General features: G+C 33.7%; 2 protein-coding genes across 2 annotated transcripts in view; one reads left to right on the forward strand and one right to left on the reverse strand.

Annotated features, from left to right (window-relative positions):
- Positions 1-14,528, forward strand: part of LOC119833639 (beta-1,4-glucuronyltransferase 1-like) — a 27,399-nt gene extending 12,871 nt beyond the window's left edge. Inside the window, exon 5 of the mRNA XM_038357736.1 lies at positions 12,668-14,528. Within this exon, the coding sequence (XP_038213664.1) occupies positions 12,668-12,889 (222 nt within the window). The 3' untranslated portion in view covers positions 12,890-14,528. The remainder of the gene's footprint in view (positions 1-12,667) is intronic.
- Positions 14,529-14,584: 56 nt separating this feature from the next.
- On the reverse strand, positions 14,585-21,940 carry LOC119833399 (trypsin-4-like). The gene is made up of 5 exons (XM_038357388.1): positions 21,700-21,940; positions 21,082-21,229; positions 16,095-16,347; positions 15,356-15,511; positions 14,585-14,874 (listed from the first exon to the last, which is right to left on the reverse strand). Exons 1-5 carry the CDS (start codon positions 21,938-21,940, stop codon positions 14,698-14,700), a joined length of 975 nt encoding a protein of 324 aa, XP_038213316.1. The 3' UTR covers positions 14,585-14,697.
- Positions 21,941-22,239: the final 299 nt, after the last annotated feature.

Here is a 22,239-nt window from a genome sequence, read left to right on the forward strand (position 1 = left end):
ATTATATATATTATATTCTATCCTTTCGTATTGTACTTGGTGCATTGTAAAACATTGCGAGCTGTTATATAATGGAATTTGCATAAGGTGTTTAGCCATTCCTTAGGTGCAACAGTGCGGTCTATAACCACAGTTAGGGCTCACTGTAAAACGTATTGCATTTTCTTGCGTGCTTGTTGAATAATTGTCTATAGGTACCTAATTATTTGGGTAATTACTCACAACCGCGTCTCTGAAGGAAAAAATTGTTTCAAACTGTCATTCTACAAAATTTGACCTGAATTGAGCGTAATTGAGTTAATAATAAAAAAATATTTATTTACCAAGTATTAAGCATGTAGCTTGATAACACGCATTAATTAAACAACTTCAAAAAAGGGGGTTCCCAAATCGACTTACGTTTTTATATTTGTTATAAAAAATAGCTTGATTTTGATGATTCTTATTTTATTTGAAAGCTGCTAACGGGACCATAACAATTAAAATATGGTTTAGTTCTGACTATTTGAAGCCGGATTTTTTTGGAAAAATAATTATTTCATTAATTATATAAATATAATTTATATATAGATCGCTATAGCATATCGATGCTAAAAAAGCAGTAGTAGTCAGATAATATTTTTCTCACTACAGGAATCAAACCCTCTAAATATCTAACCAGTGTACAAACCGGCGCATAACTTGAAGTAAATCCAAATAATAAAGTATAAAATTTCATAGCTATGTGTTAAACCACTTAAATTTTAATTCGAAATAATGATAGCGTTATTAACGAGAAATTCGCAATTACGCTACAATGTCATTGGAACAAATAAGATTAATTTGCAGTTGACACTGCGAACTAAACTTTGGTCAATAGCTCGCCCGATAATAAGCGGTAGCGGAGATATATCACTTTAATGCTCTTTATTAACCGACTTCAAAAAACGAGGATCTTATCAATTCTGCTGTATTTTTTGTTACCTCAGAACTTGCGACTAAGCGAACCGATTTTGAAGGATTTTTTTATTATGCTAACGATCGTATCAGGACAAGATAAACTCATGAAATTTTATTGTGGGAGTCGAGCACGCTTCGGCACGAATTGGGCCAGCTCACACCGGGGAAGTACCACACCCCCACAGAAAACCGGCGTGAAATAGTGGCATGCCACTGTGTTTCGTACGGTGAGTGGGGGAGCCGGAGGCCCGTTTCCTTTTCCTCACCTGTCCTAGTCCATTCCTTCTTTCCAGTCGTTAATCCTTCCCTTTTCCCTTACCCCATAAAAGCGGGCAGCGCATTCACAGAGGTACCTTTGCGAATGTTTATGGACGGTGGTGATCGCTTACCATCAGGCGAACCACCAGCTCAGCTGCCCGTTATGACATAAAAAAAAAAAAAAATTATTTTAATTCAACCTATTCTCGATAAGTCTGCGAAGTCTGAATTAAAATTAACTTTTAAAGTGGTTAAAAATCGAGTTTAAAGAGTATAGAAGTGTAAATAAAAATAATAAAGCTATATCATTATCCGCTTGTAGCAACGCTATGCGCGTATGTTACCGCTTGCCACCAGTAGCGCACGCCTCAACGTCACGGTCCGGCGGCAGCGCCAGGTGAAGGCCGATGAATCATCAGCATTAATAATCGATATGCGAACAATCAATTTTCAACAATTGAATACCACCTGCGAGCGCAGACGGATTGGCTTTTTCACACGTAAATTTTCATTTCAGCCTGAATTTTTCATGTCACCGAAATCTGTTAAATAAAACATACGAATGGGAACAAACAGCGCTCCGAAACTATACTGTAAATTTGAATTTACGTTGCGTTTTAAATAACTCGAAAAGCCGTTTCGTGTTTGATTTTAACATTCACAGACTGCCTCCTTGGTACAGTGGTTAACGCGTGAGCGTAGAACCGAGGGGTCCTGGGTTCAATTCCCGGTGGGGACGCACTGGTCTCGGTCTGGCAGGATTCTGGATGTCTCGGTCTGGCAGAACACAGAAGGTTGATCGCCTACTTGTCCGTAAAGAAAATCGATCAGTCAAACAGATGTACATCATCTGCCCCATACCCCACTAGGGGACTTGGGACTTCACTTTTTTTTTTACATTACATTTAGCATTAAATTTCATCAGATCAATTTAGGCGTTGCGTAATTGAGCAGGAAACATCCACCTATGTATTTTAACTTATGTATTTTATAAAAATAAGCAGGTCCGCAGTTTGTAGACGTATAGGCGTCATACTAGATTTGAAAGCTAATTCCCATGAGAATGAAATGATCCACTGCGGTTAAATCTAGCCTATGTTATATTTTGCGACGTGACATCGAATATAATTTTTAACGAACTGAATTACAATAGTTGATTTAAGCTTTGCTACTTTGTTATTTTACATTGTGCAATGTATTGAATATTTTGTTATAAGGTACGATTGAATGTACTATTGGTATCATGTTGATATAATTGCATTTCTTTAATATTTCAAACATAACTATTTCTTACCGACAATTTTAAAAAATCCGGTTCGGAAAACCTATTTTGGAATCAACACATACTTATGTAAAACTAAATTCAATCGTCAAGAATAATTATATTACAATTTCTCGTGATCCATGATCAAAAAGCATTTTAATGTAGATCGGAAAATTTCAGCCATTGAACAAAAATACCAATGGAAACACGCCTCTGCGAAAAAATTAATAGAAATACCCACATATTAGTGTAATCGGGTCGTTTATATTTTTACGATACACCCGCCGCCCGCCCAGACTCCGTACCACATCTATTTATATCAGGTGTGATTACGTCATCACTTGACAAACAACACACAATGACGACATAATACGTATTGTTTAGTGAACAGCTGATATAAATTATTGGCGAGAAAACAAAATAGAACATACTCTGCATGTTTAGTTGATGATGTAAACTCAATCTCAAACTCAAATAAACATTTATGCTCCATTAGAAGTGCTTTTGCATATAATTCATGTAGGTATAGTACTTGAGAATTTACTACTATTACTAGTATCTATCTATATCCGGCATTTGACTTTTAACCTTTTGTATTGGAAAGTCAATTTATTGTTGGTGTTATTTTACATTGAATCGCTCAAACTATTGCGTTGCTATTTTTAAACAGTATTGTATAAGTTTGAGCACGAGTTCGTTTTAGATCACATTGTTAGCGTTACTTCATCGCTAGAGCAATAACATGGTTCGTTCTATTCATAAATGTTTTAATAAACTTTTTTGCTTATAAAGAACAATTTGAAAAGCATGTTGAAGCAATTTAATGACGTCTTAAAGGAGTACTAATTCCAGTGTGGGCAAGTGATGTCGCGAAACGAACTAAACAGCACTTTAATTTTTCCACACTGGAATTTAAGGCGTCATGGTAACTCCCAGGTTTTCAAATGTGCTGCCTTACAACATTATTTACATCGCCAATCTATCTCACGCGTTTCATTGGTTCTACAGATAATGTAAATATTATTTTTCTATTTAAATCAATACGACCATTTTGGCATGATTATGTGTTAGTGGTACCTAACGTAAAAGTATCCACTGAAAGTTAAAGTGTCACCTAAAACATACTATAACTCAATCGTATAGACTACGTGATGCTGTGATGTCTGAATTGTATCCCTTTTGTAAAGTGAAGTTAGGTTTTGTGCGTTTGTCATCATAACACTTATTGTGTTATTTACTTCCTAGCTGTTACAGAGAACTTCGCAACGCCATAGAATATTGTTTTGACATATCTTTCTTATCGTTCTTACCTTTTAAACCATCCCTAGACCGCCACGAACTTTTCAAGACGAGACAATAAGATGAATCTGATATGATAATGACTAACGAACAGCAATTCATTTTATATATATAGATATTATGAAGATGAAGAGCTTGTTTGTTGAAACGCGCTAATCTCAGGATCTACCAGTACGAATATAATTTTTGTATTGGTTATCAATGAACAATCGAAGAAGACTATATATAATAAAGCTTCATACTTTGACAGATAAGAGCAATGGATTAATAAAAAACGTAGAATTACGAAAAAACATTCCTTTTCATTTTATGCAATGTGGAGTGGCCTATATATTATTTTGTTTCAATAATTCCAACATATCCGGTTTTCAGGTTAACATGGGGACTTTGTTATTATATATATTCATTTATGTCTTACTGTATAGTAGGGTGTAATTCTACGTTCCTTGATTCAGTTTGAGTAACTTCCCTTTCCATAATCAAACAAATTCACGGACGCGTTTGAGGACGCGTTATAAATCTTAGCTAAGGTGGAAGTTTAGTGACATTTTTCGCTGGATTGCTAACAAAAGGTCGCGGCCGCGGTTAAAGTGTCGCCAATTGCACAGTTGTGCAACTGTGGTCTGGCCTGAGACCTAGAGAAGTGGTGCAGTGCTCAAGTGATAATTGTTCGTGGCCGATCTATCATGCGGTTGACAGTTTTGACTATTTTGTACCTGGCGAGTGGAGTCGGTGAGTATTGATTTTAACGTGTCTTTTGACATGAGTGCGGACAGCTTTCTCTTAGCTATAATGATGTATTAGGCATAGTAGAGTGTATTTATAGGGGTGGGTGTTCAAAATAATAATAACAATAAACTACCATTAATAGGGTAGTATTTTAAAATACAAATATGAGTACAAAAGGAAATTTTCTTTGAGATAAATTCTAAAACAAACATTAAATAAACAAAAGACAAACCCGAAGACCGATAATATGGAAACTTTCCTACTATTTTCTACTTAGTTCTGTTAAAAAAATAAAATTTTATGCAATTGCTTATTTGTATACATTTTTTTACATAAACGCTTTCGCTTTTGTAGAAAATGTTAGATTGCAATATCAATTTAAAATAATTAAACATAAGAACCATTCGTAGATCTGCAAGAAGCCACGGAGGGCGAGTGCTGTAATGATGAACAGGTTCCAGAACTTGACTTATCCCAGCACCTGGAGCTAGAAGCTGTGTGTCCAGAACTCAATGGTCAGATTATCGGAGGACGAGCCAGCTCTATTGTTAGACACCCATATCAGGTAAGTGTTAGGAAACATTTAAGTTTATAGGTTTGTGGTTTATTCGTGTTCTATATCATTGTTGTCACGCAAGAGTGGAAATAGGAAATTAAAATACAAACTCATTTATTATATAGTATATTTGCAACATTATCGTAGTTTAGATGCTAATGATGATGCCAAATATCTAACAATCCTACTTCCTACTAATATTATAAACGAAAAAGTTGCCTACATGTTATTTCAGTTGTCCAGCTATCTACGTACCAAATTTCATTACAATCGGTTCAGTACTTTTGCGTGAAAGAGCAACAAACACACTTTCGCATTTATAATATTAGTAGGAATATTAGGATATATTAAATTTGACGCAGAGATAGATTATAATCTGGATTAGGACATGGCCACTATCCACCCGGGTATCATGCGAGTGACGCCTCGGCCCGTAAACTATAGATTTAATCTAGTACTTATATATTCTGTAGTATATTCTGCCTAATAAAAACAAAATCTGCTTAATTCTCAAAATTATCTACTCTATAAAAAACTTCTCTAGCGCGATTTAGAGTTCATTTTGTATGTGCGTGTGTAGAATTAAAATGTTTTCAGGTGTCGATGATATTGAATGGGAATTCGTTTTGCGGTGGTTTTATCATAAGCCCCAACTACGTGTTAACTGCCGCACATTGCGTTCAAAAGTGAGTAAACAACTTTTCTATATGTGTAGTATGAGTTTGTGTGTGTGTGTGTTTTAATTATCTGTGTGTGAGTTTAAAATATTGTGTTACAGATAGCTAAATAAACTCCAAGATATACATTATACGTAGTAACTGTACGTATTATGTATTCGTGTATCTAAGAGTATCATTTTCCTATATTTTATAAGGGTATATTAACGCTACCAGAATATTTCATAAAAATCCGTAATTTTACACTTGATTTATTACCAAAATCAATATTATTAGTAGTTATAAATTCAATAACTTTTTTCACATACTGGAAGTGTTATATTATTTTACTTCATATCAAGTCCTTTCGTTTCTTAACTTTATGATTTTATCGCCACTACTGGACCCGAAGAAGTCGAGATTCATGAAACATCTTCAAATGTGTAATTTTTGGGGTCCGTAACTTAAGAGTAAAACAGGATCACTAGGACGATTTAATATCTTATAAACAACAAGTCGCGAAAAAATTAATCTGCTATCGATATAAAATAAATATTTGATTTAATCTATGTTGCATAAATTATCCTTCTTCGTCTGCGCTCCACGTGGTTGTGGCATGATGTTATACGACTCATAAGATTCTACATCCTTTCTTATAAATGATAGTATTTATATATATGTATAAAATAAATGCTTAGTTCGAGCTAGAAGTCATTAGCTGGTTTAAACAAGCAAATAAACTCTCTCATGTTATAATATCACTAACGGTCAGTCAGTACATATTATATTGTCTTTAGCACTCGGGATCATGTAACAAAACGCTGAAATTTTCAAAATCGGTTCAGTAGTTCCAGAGATTACCTTACAACGTCATAATTCATAGATTCATAATCTATAATATATACATACTAGCTGCCCCCCGCGGTTTCACCCGGGTAAGTCCGTATCCTTATCCGTAGGAATATATCCGTAGGAATATCGGGACAAAAAGTTGCCAATATATTATTACAGTTGTCCAGCTGTACCAAATTTTTTTGCAGTCGGTTCAGTAGTTTTTGTATGAAAGAGAAATAAACACATACACATCCTTACAAACTTTCGCATTTATAACATTAGTAGGATGTAAAATTCTCATATCACAATAAGACATAATAAGAGTAAGGCAGAACGGGATTTGATCGATCAGCTAGTATTTACATAGATTTACATTATATATACTTATATATAGTGTAACTCTTTGTAGGAGCATTTTATGACCCTGTTGATGTATTATAGCTATAGTTATTGTTGTTAAATATTCATTTATACTGAGGCATCGCTATGAATTTTTATCTTTAGTTTAATTGTCTGTTTACAGCGCTTGGCACGGGCGCAACTCTAGAATAACGTAATAGTTAATTTGAACTCTCGCGTTATTTTTAAGAGTTTTTGATGAGATTTTAATGTAACTCGCTACTAGGGAGATATCAGATTACCGTTTTGAATTTCCCTCTTTAATGATGTGTACCCAGCGCTCGTTTTCCTTATAGTCTATTGCATAAATATTTATTTATATAATTTTGAGAAAAAAAAACAGAATTTAAAAAAAGCTTAATTTATTATTTAGCTTAGAAAGATATTAAAAAAATATGTATTACGTTACATAGACGTAAAACATATTATTTTCTGATTAATGAACAGACTTTAATACTATACGATAAAATACCAATATACCTATTGAATCCTTTTAACATAACTTTAACAAATTTATACCTAATTTTAAAAGGGCCATTTATTTCTTATTTTCACATCTAGCTACGTATTAACATAGAAATATTCTATTATAAAAACAAAATCGAAACAAAGAAAGCACTTCCAGTACCGTGAACCTTTTCAATCGTGACTCTTACCGTTTCCCGCTCAACCCGGCTCATTATTGCCGACGCATTATCGAATACAATTCAGTGAAACCCGCGCATTGTGTAAACATAATTTTTTCATAGCGTTTAAAATTTATTTATAAGAAGTTGGCGACGTCTTTGACACATTAACCCAGATACGAAACAAAGGACGTTAAACTAAAAAGAGTTAGCGCCGCGCCTCTAGTTATTTTTTCATAAAATTGCACTTTTATGAGCGTGCAAAGTGTAAAAGCATTGTTGCTATTAGGATAATATGAAATTATATTTATTGCGCTCACGTCGGAGCGTACTTTAAGTTCGCTCGTGATATAAACTAGGTTATTTCGAAGAAGTTTCATGCTTTTAAAATCTTCATGTGAAGGTGACGCATGCTACGATTCTCTGAGAATTAGTTTAACCTTACTTACTTCGTTTAGACGTTTGTAACAGATTGGAATATGAGAAATTTCAATGCTATGAAAGTAAAAATTAGATTGGAATATGTATTTTTTAATGTTCTTAGTGTGGTGTGTCTCCTGGTGGGAAGCGACCATCATCGCCGATGAACGTTTGTTATTTCTCCTTTCTTTCAGTTACCCTGGGTTGTAACTGTAGGAAGACTAACGGGACGAGATAAAAAATTTTAACAATCTGATCGTTGTTTAGTTTTACACTAACACTGTAGCAGGGAGCGAATATTCATCATTATCATAGTACATTATTTATCTCGAGATTGGCTTGAGGTTAGTTCTGAGTCTTTACGTGAGAGAATGATTTGTTTTTCATTTGTTCGGAGTTAGTTCTGATGGCCGTTATAACTGTCTTGATTTCTTCCCAAGCATCCAGCCCTCCCGCGTGCGCTTGCGTGTAGGCAGCACGCGCCGCGACTCCGGCGGTAGGATCGTGCCGGTCGCCAACATAACCGTCCACCCTCAGTACGGTACTCCGCAATTCGACCACGACATCGCAGCGCTGCGACTGTCCCAGCCGCTGACATTCAGCAATGCGATACAAGCTATCCGATTACCTCAGGCGGGCCAGGCGGTGCCGCTCGTGCGGCTTACTGTTACCGGGTGGGGGTTGACAGCTGTAAGTATTTCGTTTAAGAGATTTTGGGATCCAAGGGAGACCGTATACATTCTCAAAAGGTCGTAAAAGTATTAGTAAAATGATAATGGAACTGTATTTTAGAGTTCTAGATTATATCTCTAGTGCAAGAAGTGTTTATTGTCTATGGCCACATAACAACATATGTACTACCCGCTTTTATGCTTGCTCTGTCGTAAGAAAATCCCATAAAAAGAAAGTCTAATCATGAAAATGATGTTACATTACATACAATCAAACACAGTAATAATGCAGACCCAGTTTCAACACTTGATGAATTGGGACTATTTAACAGTTTATGACGTATGTTTGCATACATTATTCAGAATTTTTACTACCAATTAAGTTCTACTGAACGTAACCAGAAATTGAAAACCATTTCGACAAAAAGGTTAAAGGTCATATACAGGCACAACATTATTTCAAAAATATCATGATAACATAATGTATGTTTATTGTTAAAAAGGCTATTTCATACGCTTTTTCTATCTACATATCGTTATATGAGATAAAATCGATCGTACCTACTCGTGACTTATGTTTATATTTATAAAAATAAGTTTTCACTTTATTAAAGTATAATCAGTTTCAGTAGAACAATTAAAGGCAATTTTAAAAAAGGTTTATCCGGCAGTTTATTGCTAATAATTACTTATTATGAAAAACAACAAAATTCACTTTCTAAATTTAATTAAAATTACTAATTAGGCATTCGAACTAGGTCTGATTTTATAACTAGCTCAATTAGTTAAGGGTTGCTAAACATACAATCCAGTCTGGATTGGCCCAGAAAAAGCTAGCATCAAAATAGATAGACATTTTCATTAACTGGGTCAGCACGATTTAAAAGTACTTGCGAAAGTTTATCGAACTACAGTACAATTTTGAGCTAGAGTAAGTATAAAATATTTTCACTCAACTCGATATATATTTGATTTTAAAGCATGAAATTCAATCCCAGTTATATAATATCTTCTATTAAATGTCGAACAAATTGGAACTATATTTGAAATCTTAAAATGTAGCAGTCAAATAAAACCAGTTTTATAGAGTATTCTGCAATGAATTTAATAAAATAGATATCAATTATACGAATTACAAAATAGATATTTTTTTCCATTTTAGAACAGTTATATCATAGGGTTATTGGAGTATTGTCCAATACTTTATTTATAAATAATGATATACTGATAATAAAAATATTGGTAATAATATATTAGCATATTCCACCAACATATGCTCATTTCATAAAGAAGGCTCTATAGAGATGGATCTTGTGGTACATTATATTATATATTATATAATGCAGATCATTATATACAGCCTATGATAGTACAACTCGTCAACTTTATATTAATATACAGAAAAAAATAATAATTACAAATGATTTTGGGTCTCATAGCCCTGCCCCGCCAATGAAGAAGCCCAGGATGTATATTAAGCTACTTTATACTATGGGCGTATATATATTATATACGTACTTTATACTATGAGCTCTATAAGATATGATTAAAGAAATATACATCAATATGTCCTAAGAAATATTAGAAAAAAAATTCCCTTCGCTTAATAATTAAGAATTGGCATTATTTGATACATCGACCGTTTGAATTTGAATAAAGCCGCTCAAATGTTCGCTAAAGTATTAAATTATAAGTCCTCACAATTAAGCGATCAGCAGAACTCTTAATTAGAAAACTTAAACAAACTTCTTTCGGTCAAAGCTACAAGAATAATCTCTTCCAGCCCCGCGGCCAACGGATACCCCGCATCATGATGGAGGCCAATGTCCCCGTGGTCCCGCACTGGTTGTGCCGGCTGTCCTATGGAGACGCTCTCACGAACAATATGTTTTGTGGTGGACACTTCTTGATTGGCGGCGTATCATCTTGTCAGGTTTGTGAAGGCTAAATGTGCAAATGATTCCATTTCATGTGAAGTAATGGTAAATTATAACTAAATATAATTAATGAGAAGAGTTCAAAAATCATTAATTTATTTTATAAACGACTAGCTTCACCCGAGGTAAATATAGGTTATGTCACTTAGTGAAGTTGCAGCATTTCATTGGTGAAATAATTTTTTAAATCGGTCTAGCAGTGTTGGCGTGAAAACGTTGCAAACATACAAAAATACAAAAGTTTATAATATGAGTGTTGATTGATATATCAATTTAAACAGGAAAAATGTTTTTTTCTGATAAATTATATGTAATATGTAATTTAATATACATGTAGTATTAATGTAATATTCTACTAGTATAAAATTACTGATCTGAAATTTGGAACATTTAGTAATCAAGTCTTTGGAAATTAAAGTGAAAAAGCAAGAGAAACAGATAATGTGGCTATTTAATTTAGCCAGTTTTGAATGGTTGGTAAAAACAGACAGAATGAAAAGCGTATTTTTAGCGCGATGGAAGTCGTTTGTATTGGAGTGGTATTTTTATCGCGACCTAATTGCATTTTCTAGGGATAAATGATTTATTATGTACAGAATTTAAGTAAATTTCTTTTTTGATATATTTTACCATTCTATAGAAATTAAAGTAAAGAAACTCGCACTCAAATGATAGGAATATTTCATCCAAGGAAAATTATTAAGTTCATATTCTAAAAAATGACTTCAACTTAGGAAAGGTGTCAGATTCGCTCTGCCCGAGACTGGGCACACTGCGATGGAAGTCTAGTCAATTTGTACAGCGAATAATATTGTTTCAATATTCAGTGCATTGCTAACTGTTGTTTTCATCGTTGTTTGAAATTAAGAGATGACCTTAAACTGACCTCTATCATTTGGTTAATACTTGTTTATTTTGCAGGGCGATTCAGGTGGACCTGCGGTGTTCCAAGGCACCGCTTTTGGAGTGGTATCCTTTGCTAGAGGCTGTGCTTTACCCCTTTCTCCTACTGTTTTTACAAACATCGCCGCTCTAAGAGATTGGGTGACGCAGACTACTGGAGTTTAACACATTTGATTTTGAACTAGGCCCTATCTGCATACTGCTTGTTAGCCCATTGAGTTTTTACGCGACTGGGTAATAAATTTTAGCAGTCCGTTTTCATCAATGAATTTTTTGATTTATTACATTGGAGAATTGTTTATTTAATGGGATGTTTTATGTTTAAAAGTTACTATTGGCTAAAGTGAATATAATATAGAATCTTTTTATATTATAGTCACTTTAGCAAATATAATAATATAGAATCTTTTTATAATATTACTATAAGGTTTATCCATTCCATTTTCAGTGCTGTTTTTGTAATTTAAGAATGATATGAAGAAACATTTTCTAGAAACTTCTGGAAAGATTTCGATGAAATCGATATATGGGATTTTTGCTATGTAAATGTGTATTACATTTTGTAACGGAGCTGATTTCACATCGGAATGTCTGTGATAAAAATAGAGGGCACATGTTTGCCGGGCTCTTTTTTTGTGCGTGTTTTATTTATTTTGTTTTTTTGTAAATAAATTTGTTATTTTTTCTAAATGTGTTTTCTTTATTGTACATCCTTTGATCAAATTTTGACTACGAATTGGTAGTTCTATGACATAAGGTATTTAATTGAATTATGAATTATTAATTAAATTAAGAATTATAAATTATAAATCTCAAACAAAAAGCAAAAACGAATATTGTATTTGAATATAATTTGAAAACATGTATTATACGGTTAATATTATAATGTCATAAATCGTAGGATATCATGTTTTAACTACATAACGTATATTTCTTAAAACTATTATTAATATAAATGTTGTACCTATATAGATTAAAGTTCTAATTGATACTATACAAAGTGAAGGGCTAAAAATATAATAAACATTAAATTGCCAATTCAGCTTTTGAATTTTTTTTTAATAGAATCGTCGAAACATATTAAAGTTATGTTTTTTATGACCTGCCCATTTGCATGTCGTTTATCATAATTTTACTTATTCAATGACAAACTTACAGATACATAATTTTTTACAGGTATACGAAATGTTTTTAATCGGATACCAATTTAAAGTCCTGTCCCCCATATTCACGATCCACTGGGGCTTGCAGTTGCGACGCAACCGCCCTCTGTGGCGGGAAAAACAGAACGAGAAAAACAGAAAGCACTTCGAGGCCTTCAAGCGAGAACTATTCGCTAGATACAGGAAGGATCCATTGCACTTACTACGAAAGAGTGTCCAAGCAAAGAAAACATAGGCCTCGCAAGGCCGTGCGAGCATTGCCGGCCTTTGGATGATTATTATACTGTTTAGAATCTTGTGACACTGTGTCAGTTATTGGGACTGGTTTAAATGTTGATTCTAGGCCAGTGCTTATGTGATGGAATGTGATCAAGTGATTGTAATATAGTGAAATTAATGAAATATAGGCATATAAGGCAATTAGTGTTATTTATCTGTTAGGAGATCGACTGTTATGGGTTATAGTTTCATGAATGTTTGTTGTAGTTTATATAATTTTATTAATGTTTAGATCATGCTTTTCCTAAACATTGCATATATAAGTGTGGTTTATTATCCAATTTGTTTATAGCGTATTGGGAATGTGGTATAGGTACAGTATTATTGTCACATAAAATGCTTAATCGCTTATTATATGAATAAAGCTTCAAGAAAACATGTTACAATGAAAAACATATGTTATGAGTTAATCTTTCGATTTATAGATTTGTATCAGGACAATTTGATTAAAAGAGGAAAATTAGTTTTTTGTTGTAATCGCTACTAACAGATAATTCCGCTGCGATCTCGAATAATAACGATATTGGGGCCTTCAAGATAAGAGCGTATTTATCATTACGCTCGAAGACCGATGACGCTTATTGGGCGAAAAAACAGCTGAAATTGCGCTCTGGTTACAGTAAATCATGCGCGTTTCTCTACACGTATTATTCATTCATTCATTCATGTTGTGACTCTCATGAAAAGAATGATGCGTGTGCCAATCACAGAAATATCACAGGCGAAATTCGTGTCGTGGCTGATAACCTCGACGCGTTGTGGCGATGAATAAATGCCATGACGCGATTTTCGATTGTATTTTAATTAAATGTCGCATAATTTCGACGTTCATATCTCTGTCGACGGAACTAAGTCACATATCAATTCATTTTTCAACCGACTTTAAAAAATGGAGGATTTATCAATTTGACTGTATTTTTTGTGTCCGTTAACCGATTTTTATTAGAAAGCCGGTGCTCACGATTTAAAGGCAGTTTAGGTTTTTATAAAAATAATTATTTGTTGACTGTTTTTCTGGTGTATGTGTTCACGATCTAAATAAATACGGGTATTTATTAAAATGTCATCAAACTAAAGAGTTTGATACAAAAACAACTGTGTATGATAGGAAAAATTATATTTACTTTATATAAATGTTAAGAAGTAGGTATAATTATGTGTTAAGATCGTGTATATAGTCATAATCTATTATGTATGTTATAATCTATATAGAGCTTATACGTGTACCTAAATAACTGTTGTTGTGTTGTATTTAAACAATCCAACTTCCAATGTTATTGTTGTATTTGCTGATTTTTTATTTATGTGTATTTACCTACTAGATAGATGCGCTGTCTCGTTGTTTTACTCGGAATAATTTGATGTTATTTATTATCCGACGTTTCTATGTGCAAGAACGAACATGATAATTATGTAATAGGTTATGTAATAACAGTTATTGTTAAGTTTTATATATTTCTGTTGACTTATGTGTTGTCTATGAATGTAAAATTGTTGTAAGTACATGTACGCACAATTTAGTTGTTATTTATCTGTTGTAAGTGAAAGGCACAAATAAAACGAAATACATTATTCAGTCTTTTTATTTACACATGTAATTACACTTAAATATTATATACATACTTACTAGAGTCTCTTATATTTAAATTTGAACATGAAAAGTTAGTAATTAATATTGTTTGCGTTCCTTGCGGGATAAATGTGGGCACAGACTATAAATAGTTTAATCAAATGTATTTATAGTCCAAACGTATAATTAAATAATTAAAATGTGACATTAGTGTCTGGTTTAGTAGTAATGTGTCCATGCACCCAGTCCCATATGACAGGGTGGGCGAGTCTCGTGTAGACGCCCGGGAAATTGCCCCGGGCACACCCCAGGCCCCAGGACACCACCCCGATGAGAGTCCCCTCGGATACTATGGGGCCGCCGCTGTCCCCCTGAAACACATGTTTGTTTAGATGCATTTATATTGCTATTAAATTGTTCAAGAATTTGAGAATTTTAATAAATAATTGAAAACAGTTATTCACAAATACAGTTCAGAAAAAAAGCATGCACATGATATTCCTTTCTGAATATTTTACCTAAAGTGACATTTTGTTAAAAACAAATATAAAATGTCAACAGATTCAAATCATTCACACCATTAAGAACATTACGATAAGGTCTGAACTGATTTATCAAAACAACAAAACATACGCATTTTTACCCGCTTGGTGGCTAGAGCGATTAGTATTTATTTATTTTTTATTGCATAGGGCACTTTTTGTGCTCATGATACGTGATCTTATAGTAGACTGATAATGTAAAATTGCTCGTATTTTAATACAAATAAAATGTATAAGCTACATTAAACAATGATTAAAATTTTCTATAACAAGAGTTCTAGAATCTTGGACGATCTCTCCACATCCTTACCTGGCAAGCATCAGGTGCGGGTTGTGTGAAGGAGCCTGCGCAGAACATACTCGCAGGATCTATGGACTTCTTCTCCAGCCCCGACTGCCGGCACAGCTTCATGGCCATCGTTTTGATGCTTGCTGACTGCAAGAAGGTTGCACCGGGTCCTCCTTCCTAACATACAAAGTATTTTGTATATTAAGATCGAATAGGTTTAATTAAATCAGTGATAGTTAATAGACAATCGCTCTTTATCAAGCATAGGATACAATAATTGAAGAGTAACTTGAAAACTCTATTAAGAAGAGAAGATCGTTTCCCTCATGGAATATACATATAATAATCTGTGCTATACCTCGCTATTTCAATTTATTAAATGACTCTATAATTTGAATGTCTTGAATTCAGCTAGTCACAGTGAATTATTCGATAGTGATTTAGAAAACTGTGATTTTGTAAAACATACAAGCATATTATATAATAAAACCTACCATATTAGTAGTTTTGTTTAGCATTTCTAAAATGTGTCCCTAATTGCATATTCTTAGAAAGACACGATTAATACATACATATGTCTAACAAGTAAATTGGAAAAAAAAATCTTATAGATATTTGCACATAGATCATTTAAACACGAGTTAATTAGAGTGCTCGTTTTAGATTTTAGAATAGTTTAAGTTAATTACACTTGTAGTAAAACCACAGATAACATAATACTATGCGTAAAACTTTCAACGTCACCAGTGGTACTACTTACTCGCATTTTCCCCCATCCCGATACGATGGCGACCTGATTAGCGGGCAACCGGCTCTCCCTCACAGCTATCCGTATCGGGAGGACCCTTGACGAGAACCTCAGAGGCGTGTACAGCTTCACCAGGCCCGCGTCATTGATCTTAGTGCTGCTGACGTAGCGTGGGTGCACGTGGGACTGCTTGACGTCGTACATCTCCCCACCGTGGGATTTCCATGAGGATCCCAGGCGGACTGTCAGGTCTGCGGCTTGTGCTCTGAAAGATTTGATTTTGACGTGATGGTTAGAAGACCCCATGTCGAGTAGCAAGGAAATCTTGTAAAGGGAAGGTTAAAGTATTGGAAAATGTGGTATGTTGACGTCATAATTTTGTTCTGTATTTAAAATAAATGTTTCACAATTGTTTAGTTTTTGTTTTTCTAGTATATCTCTTATAATTATGCGTATTACGCAGCGAAAGCTTTCGTTAGTTGTGTTTATATTAATGTTCGGAAATGCCGAGGTATGATGTTATTCCATTTATTAAAATTGTAAGACGCAAATTTTAGCAATTAAGTCTAGATCTAAATCTGTAGACTACCTGGAGAACGTTTATTTATTTCGAGTCTTAAAGACTAAAATAATTCATATTGCAAATTCAGGTGCTACAAAGAGGGCTAATAGCTTGGATTAGAATATTCTTCACAAAGAATTATTAATACCGACTTATTTGTCCATTGGTTAATAAACGAAAATGGTTCAGCCTTAATTAGACGTTAATAATAAATGAAATCGTCGATCGAAGGTTGAGTTTTTGTGAAACAAATCTACGGAATAAATTGATTCGTTACAAATCGACAATAACTCCTAACTCGCATTATTCATTTACTTCTTAATTCTGTACATTAATGGACGATAAATTAAAATTGACAAATGCATAATTTATTTTACATTTCCATAGAGAAAATTGTGTAATTCCAACACTGTAATACAATCAATCAGTCTGAGTCTTTAGAACGCTGCAAATCCTTCTATCGTACTAATATTATAAATGCGAAAGTTTGTAAGGATGTGTGTTTATTTGTTGCTCTTTCACGCAAAAACTACTGAACCGATTGCAATGAAATTTGTTACGTAGATAACTGGACAACTGGAATAACATATAGATAACTTTTTATCCCGATATTCCTACGGGATACGGACTTACGCGGGTGAAACCACGGGGCGCAGCTAGTCTATTATGATTGGAACATAAGTATAAAATTCAAGGCCCATTCAAGTCATTCTATTGCAGTTTATTAACGTCATCCTTTAATTGATTATAAACAGAAGTAAATTGACTTAAACAGAAACTGACTTGCATAATACACAGCCTATATAATATGGTTTATTAAATTTGAAATTTCGTCTACATTAAAAACTAAAAAAGGTACATGGTAAAACGATGTTATGACGATTCAAAAGCGCTTCTAGAAGTCTAATTGAATAAATAGTTGTTTGAGTTTGAAACTTTAAGTGTTAGTTTGGAAATTCCATTCTTAAGCAAGTTAAAAGTGGGGAAGTAAGCAAATCGATACAAAGTTGGTGTAGTTCGCGCGAAAAAGGACGACTCGAAAAAAATTATTTATAAGTACGGGGCACCTTTTAGTTTTCAAAGTATATTAGGATGCCAGTACAAATCCAACTATTATTCTAACTTCAATAATATAATTTGTAGAAGTTTTTGGAGTCTTGCCTACACTATCATTCAACTTCAGTTGATATCTGTATGCTTTGTATCTCAATTGTTAAAATGAATTCACTGAGAATAGGAATGAATATAGTATAGGTATGTTACAAACGATTGAATGCATATCTTATACCTTTAAACGAGCAATCCTTGTATATATATATATATATAATTGGAATCTCGGAATCGGCTCCAACGATTTTCATGAAATTTAGTATACAGGGGGTTTCGGGGGCGATAAATCGATAGCTAGGAATTTTTTTTAGAAAATGTCATATTCGTGTTTTATTCGTGTTTTTTTTTCCTGACATCTATTGGTGAATAATAATACTATTCTGCTTCGTAGATAGCTGGACAACTGAAATAACACATAGGCACTTTTTATACCGATATTCCTACGGGATACGGTTACGCAGCACGCTTACGCGGTTTCAACCGCGGGTCACAGCTAGTGTGAACATAAAGTGACATTCGACACGACATGCCTTACGCTGTTCAATATTATTCGTCAGAGAATTTTCTCAAAATATCGTGAACATTATGACTTATATGGTTATCATATGGAGATTATCAAAGACCAGTTTTTGCTTTCTCAACTAACGCTTTTAATTTCCTATATTCTGTACATATTTATAGAAATCATATACAATGACTGTGGATCTAACGCAAATAAACGAAGACGAAAAAAATCACGCCTTAATGTAAGCTGTGAAGTTTACATAAAAAGAGCGTCTACATCCCGAATGCGTACTCGAAATAAAAAGTCAATAAGATAAAGAAATGGACGTAATATTATTACACGCATTTACGGGCAAAATTCAATAAATGGACCCAAATGAAACGGCAGCGCAAATAAAAACTCTATCAATTTGAAGGGCGGCGAAGTGAGCCGAATAGATGTCAGTAATACGAGAAATATGTCCTATCGTCGACAGGATCGCCCAATACTGGGAACGTGTCGTTTCCGAAGTATCTGACTATAAATTTCGGGGCGCCGTCGTAAAGAGCCGCTGCGTACATTCAACAGAAAAGTATACATCTTGTTTTGTTAGGACAGCGCTTGCCAAATGTTCTGGTGAGACACATCCGAGAGTAAATGATGCTTGCATGGCATTTGGCTTACATTTGTGAAAAATGAACAAAAATATGAGCAAACATTGCATTCTGCCCTTTGTACTTGATATTGTCGTATAGGCGTAGAAGTGTGTTTGTTATAAATAATTAAAACACTTCTTTTTAATAACGGCCACTAATTTTCTACATCAAGAAGCTTTTACGTTTCCAGGATGAATGGAAAAAGTGTTTGCATGTCAACACTATATTACAAAACATCTAGAACAATTAGGCACGTTATTAAGTTAGCATAACATACATTTACATAATGGCCTCTGATCACGATTTTTATTCGCATTTGACGATTTTGCCATTTATAACCGACATTTACTAAAACAAAATAGGTTCTCAGTTTGACTGTATTTTTTCCTTTAGTTTTATAATTTGATAACTCCGTTAGTGTTTCATCAATTGACGTGCTTCTTACTGTATATACCTATAGAAAATGATTGTTATTATCATTTACACTTCACTTTGCTTTGCTTGCAGAAATAATTATATAATTTTACATTTATAAAACTAAAATGTTATGTTACTACTACTTCTTCGTTTTTTTATCTATATACATATAGGGTATTAAATAGACTTTAAACGTATTTGTTGTTGTTTTTTTATTAAAATCAACGTTTAGGTACGTTAATCCAGATTACAACACTGTTCTTCTATGATGTACCATTTATTATTAATCATCAATAATAAATTATTTTCGTATGTCGATACCCAATACAAGCTTTGAGCACCGCTGTTCTAGGTGATTGCTATTTTGCATCGGAAAAAATACAATCGGGCCCAAGGATAAATTGAAATCGTGGGAGGCTGCAATTCACAGGAAGCGCGACGCTAAAGCTTCGGACTTTCTACTCAATTTACTGCGCGTTGTAGATACGAATTTTGTCGCTGTTGTGTTCGCTAGCTTCTATTCGGTTGATTTGTTTATTCCTTTTATTACTCGCGAACGCTTGTTTACTTGATTCGTTATAAAACATCAGATGAACTTAAAAGATTATGGGAAAAATTTTCATAATAACTTATGGACTAGATTCGTTGTAAATAATGTTAGATTTGAAAGATTTAATTGTTAATATATGATTGAGATATGATGTTTAGATACATACAGTTAAATTTGTTTTCAATAAATACATCGATACTTTTGACTTTATCAAATGTCATTATTTTAGATATAAATTCGTGTTACATGTCCTCTGTTCTATGCTGGATGTAAATCAAATTTGGCTATATCATTAAGATAAATGCATGTTCATTATACCATCGTTAACTATTGTCTGCATACATTTTGATCCTTTAATGTAGTGTCACTTTAGTTCGTTTCAATTTTAGCAAAGGATTAGCATATCACTTTATTATTATCTGACTCATTATTTCAGAATACATTATCTGTATTTGTCTTCCTTTTTGCGTTCGATATAATAAAACGAGGAATACTTTTAGGCATGAAACGTAACTACGAAATATCACGCCACAGCGAAAAACACTGACAAAAAACAAAATCTAGTTCTACACGATCGTCGAATATTTCAGAAATTCATATGAGACCATCAACATCGCCAATATCTATGAAAACCGAAACGCCTTATAAAATGTGCGAGCAACGTGTATTTTATTTCCTCGAGTTTACTACAGGGATTCCTGCCTGCTTTGTATACTGACAAATACTCTATTCCTTTATGCGAAAATATAGGCGATACCCTTGACATCCCGAGGGGTATTGTCGAACTTCTATATTTGTAGGAAATCCTTGTTTGTTGGTAAGGATTTACGCTTTCGGCACTTATGTTTATTTTAATGGAGTGTTTATAAGCTTAAAGGCATGTTTTTGTGTTCAGTGTTACACCGTTCATCTTTCGTGAATGATTTGTTCGATATTAAAGTTTGCTTCGTTAAGTTATGATGAAAGGAAGTATACATTGTTGGCTGTGAATATAAGAGACTTGTTGGAAATAATTAGGTGGTTGACCGAAACATTTTTGATAGTTGTTATTTTTTCATTGTGACTCACTTTTAAGTGAGTAATTATTGTTTATTGTTTAGAACTTAAATAATTTCGACGCCCATCAATGAGACAGCTGTGAATTTCAACTGCAGAAGACACTACAAAGATCTGCTCTTCTCTGACCAATACAAATAATTGTCATTTAAGCCTATCCTTACCTCAGCAAGCAGTGCGCAGCGGTAAGTATCCAGTATTCGGTGACTACAGATCCACCACAAATAGGGTAGGTCTTTTCTCTTATGGAAGCCTGCCACGGCACAGCTGCTATGGAGGTGTTCTTGCCAGAGACGATGCGTCTGGTAGACCCTGACGAATTTTAGATTTATAAAAATAGATTTATCAGGGTGACATGTGTGGAAGCAGACGAGATAGAATCGAAAAGTCTATTTTAACCAGGCTATATTTGATTTTGTTAATGTTTGTTAACAAATGAAAAAATTAAAACACAATGAAAATTTGAAACGTTATACGTACCTCTTCGATTATTAAATACGCTGGGATTATCTGAAAATAATTAATAATTTATAATCAATACTTTGATTTTTATGTCTCTTCCTGTGAATATAGACCATATGGAGGAGCATCAAAATCGGCCAATTGGTTGACTCCGCAAATTTATCGAGAAACAAAAAAAGCCGTCGCATTGAGAACTCTTTTTCTTTTTGGTAAATTCAGTCAATTAATAGATTTAAATAAACGGGTAATTATTCTATCAATAGGATTAAGGGAAAACAATCAGAAAATCAAATATTACTGTCAATCATTACTAATCTAACTTTCCGTGTAGACCGGAAGAATCTTACCAGTGAGTTTATCCAGCAAAGTTTCGTACTTTAGTCTATATCGTTGCTGTACTTGAGTCTTATTCAAGAACTCCAAAATATTGTTTTTATTAACTTCGGCTTCAGATGCCAGCTCGGAATAATCCACTACAACAGTTTGAGGGAACCCCGTTTCCAGGTTCGCGCCAAACGCAACGAGAGAAGTTAAGCGTAATACTATAGTTATTTTGATCATTGTTCTAATCTGTACGCATCTTAAAAATTACTCCATACAAATTCTCTGCCACATATTAATACACTATTGATGTTTTACTAAATTCAGATACAATTTTGGACTAAGATTAACTTTCCCTTGTGGTAAAAAACGTGATTCAGTCCACGTGGTAAAAGTATTTACGTCTTTTGTAAACGTAAAACGAAATAGCCGTGAAATTGCGTTTCTTTAATATCAATTTGTATTTTATAATCGTGTTTTTATTGAATACGTTTACGCACGAATATCCAATTAAGAGCGCCTACAAAATTTAATAGCAA

The sequence above is a fragment of the Zerene cesonia genome, chromosome 17, assembly GCF_012273895.1.
Source record: "Zerene cesonia ecotype Mississippi chromosome 17, Zerene_cesonia_1.1, whole genome shotgun sequence".
NCBI lineage: Eukaryota > Metazoa > Arthropoda > Insecta > Lepidoptera > Pieridae > Zerene > Zerene cesonia.

Coding starts and splice junctions, on each gene's coding strand:
- LOC119833399 (XM_038357388.1), bottom strand. CDS start 21,940: ATGATCAAAATAACTATAGTATTACGCTTAACTTCTCTCGTTGCGTTT. Junction 16,348..21,081: donor GCTGCGCACTGCTTGCTGAG/GTAAGGATAGGC, acceptor CAAATCTTTCAG/AGCACAAGCCGCAGACCTGA. Junction 15,512..16,094: donor CGGGATGGGGGAAAATGCGA/GTAAGTAGTACC, acceptor TTTGTATGTTAG/GAAGGAGGACCCGGTGCAAC.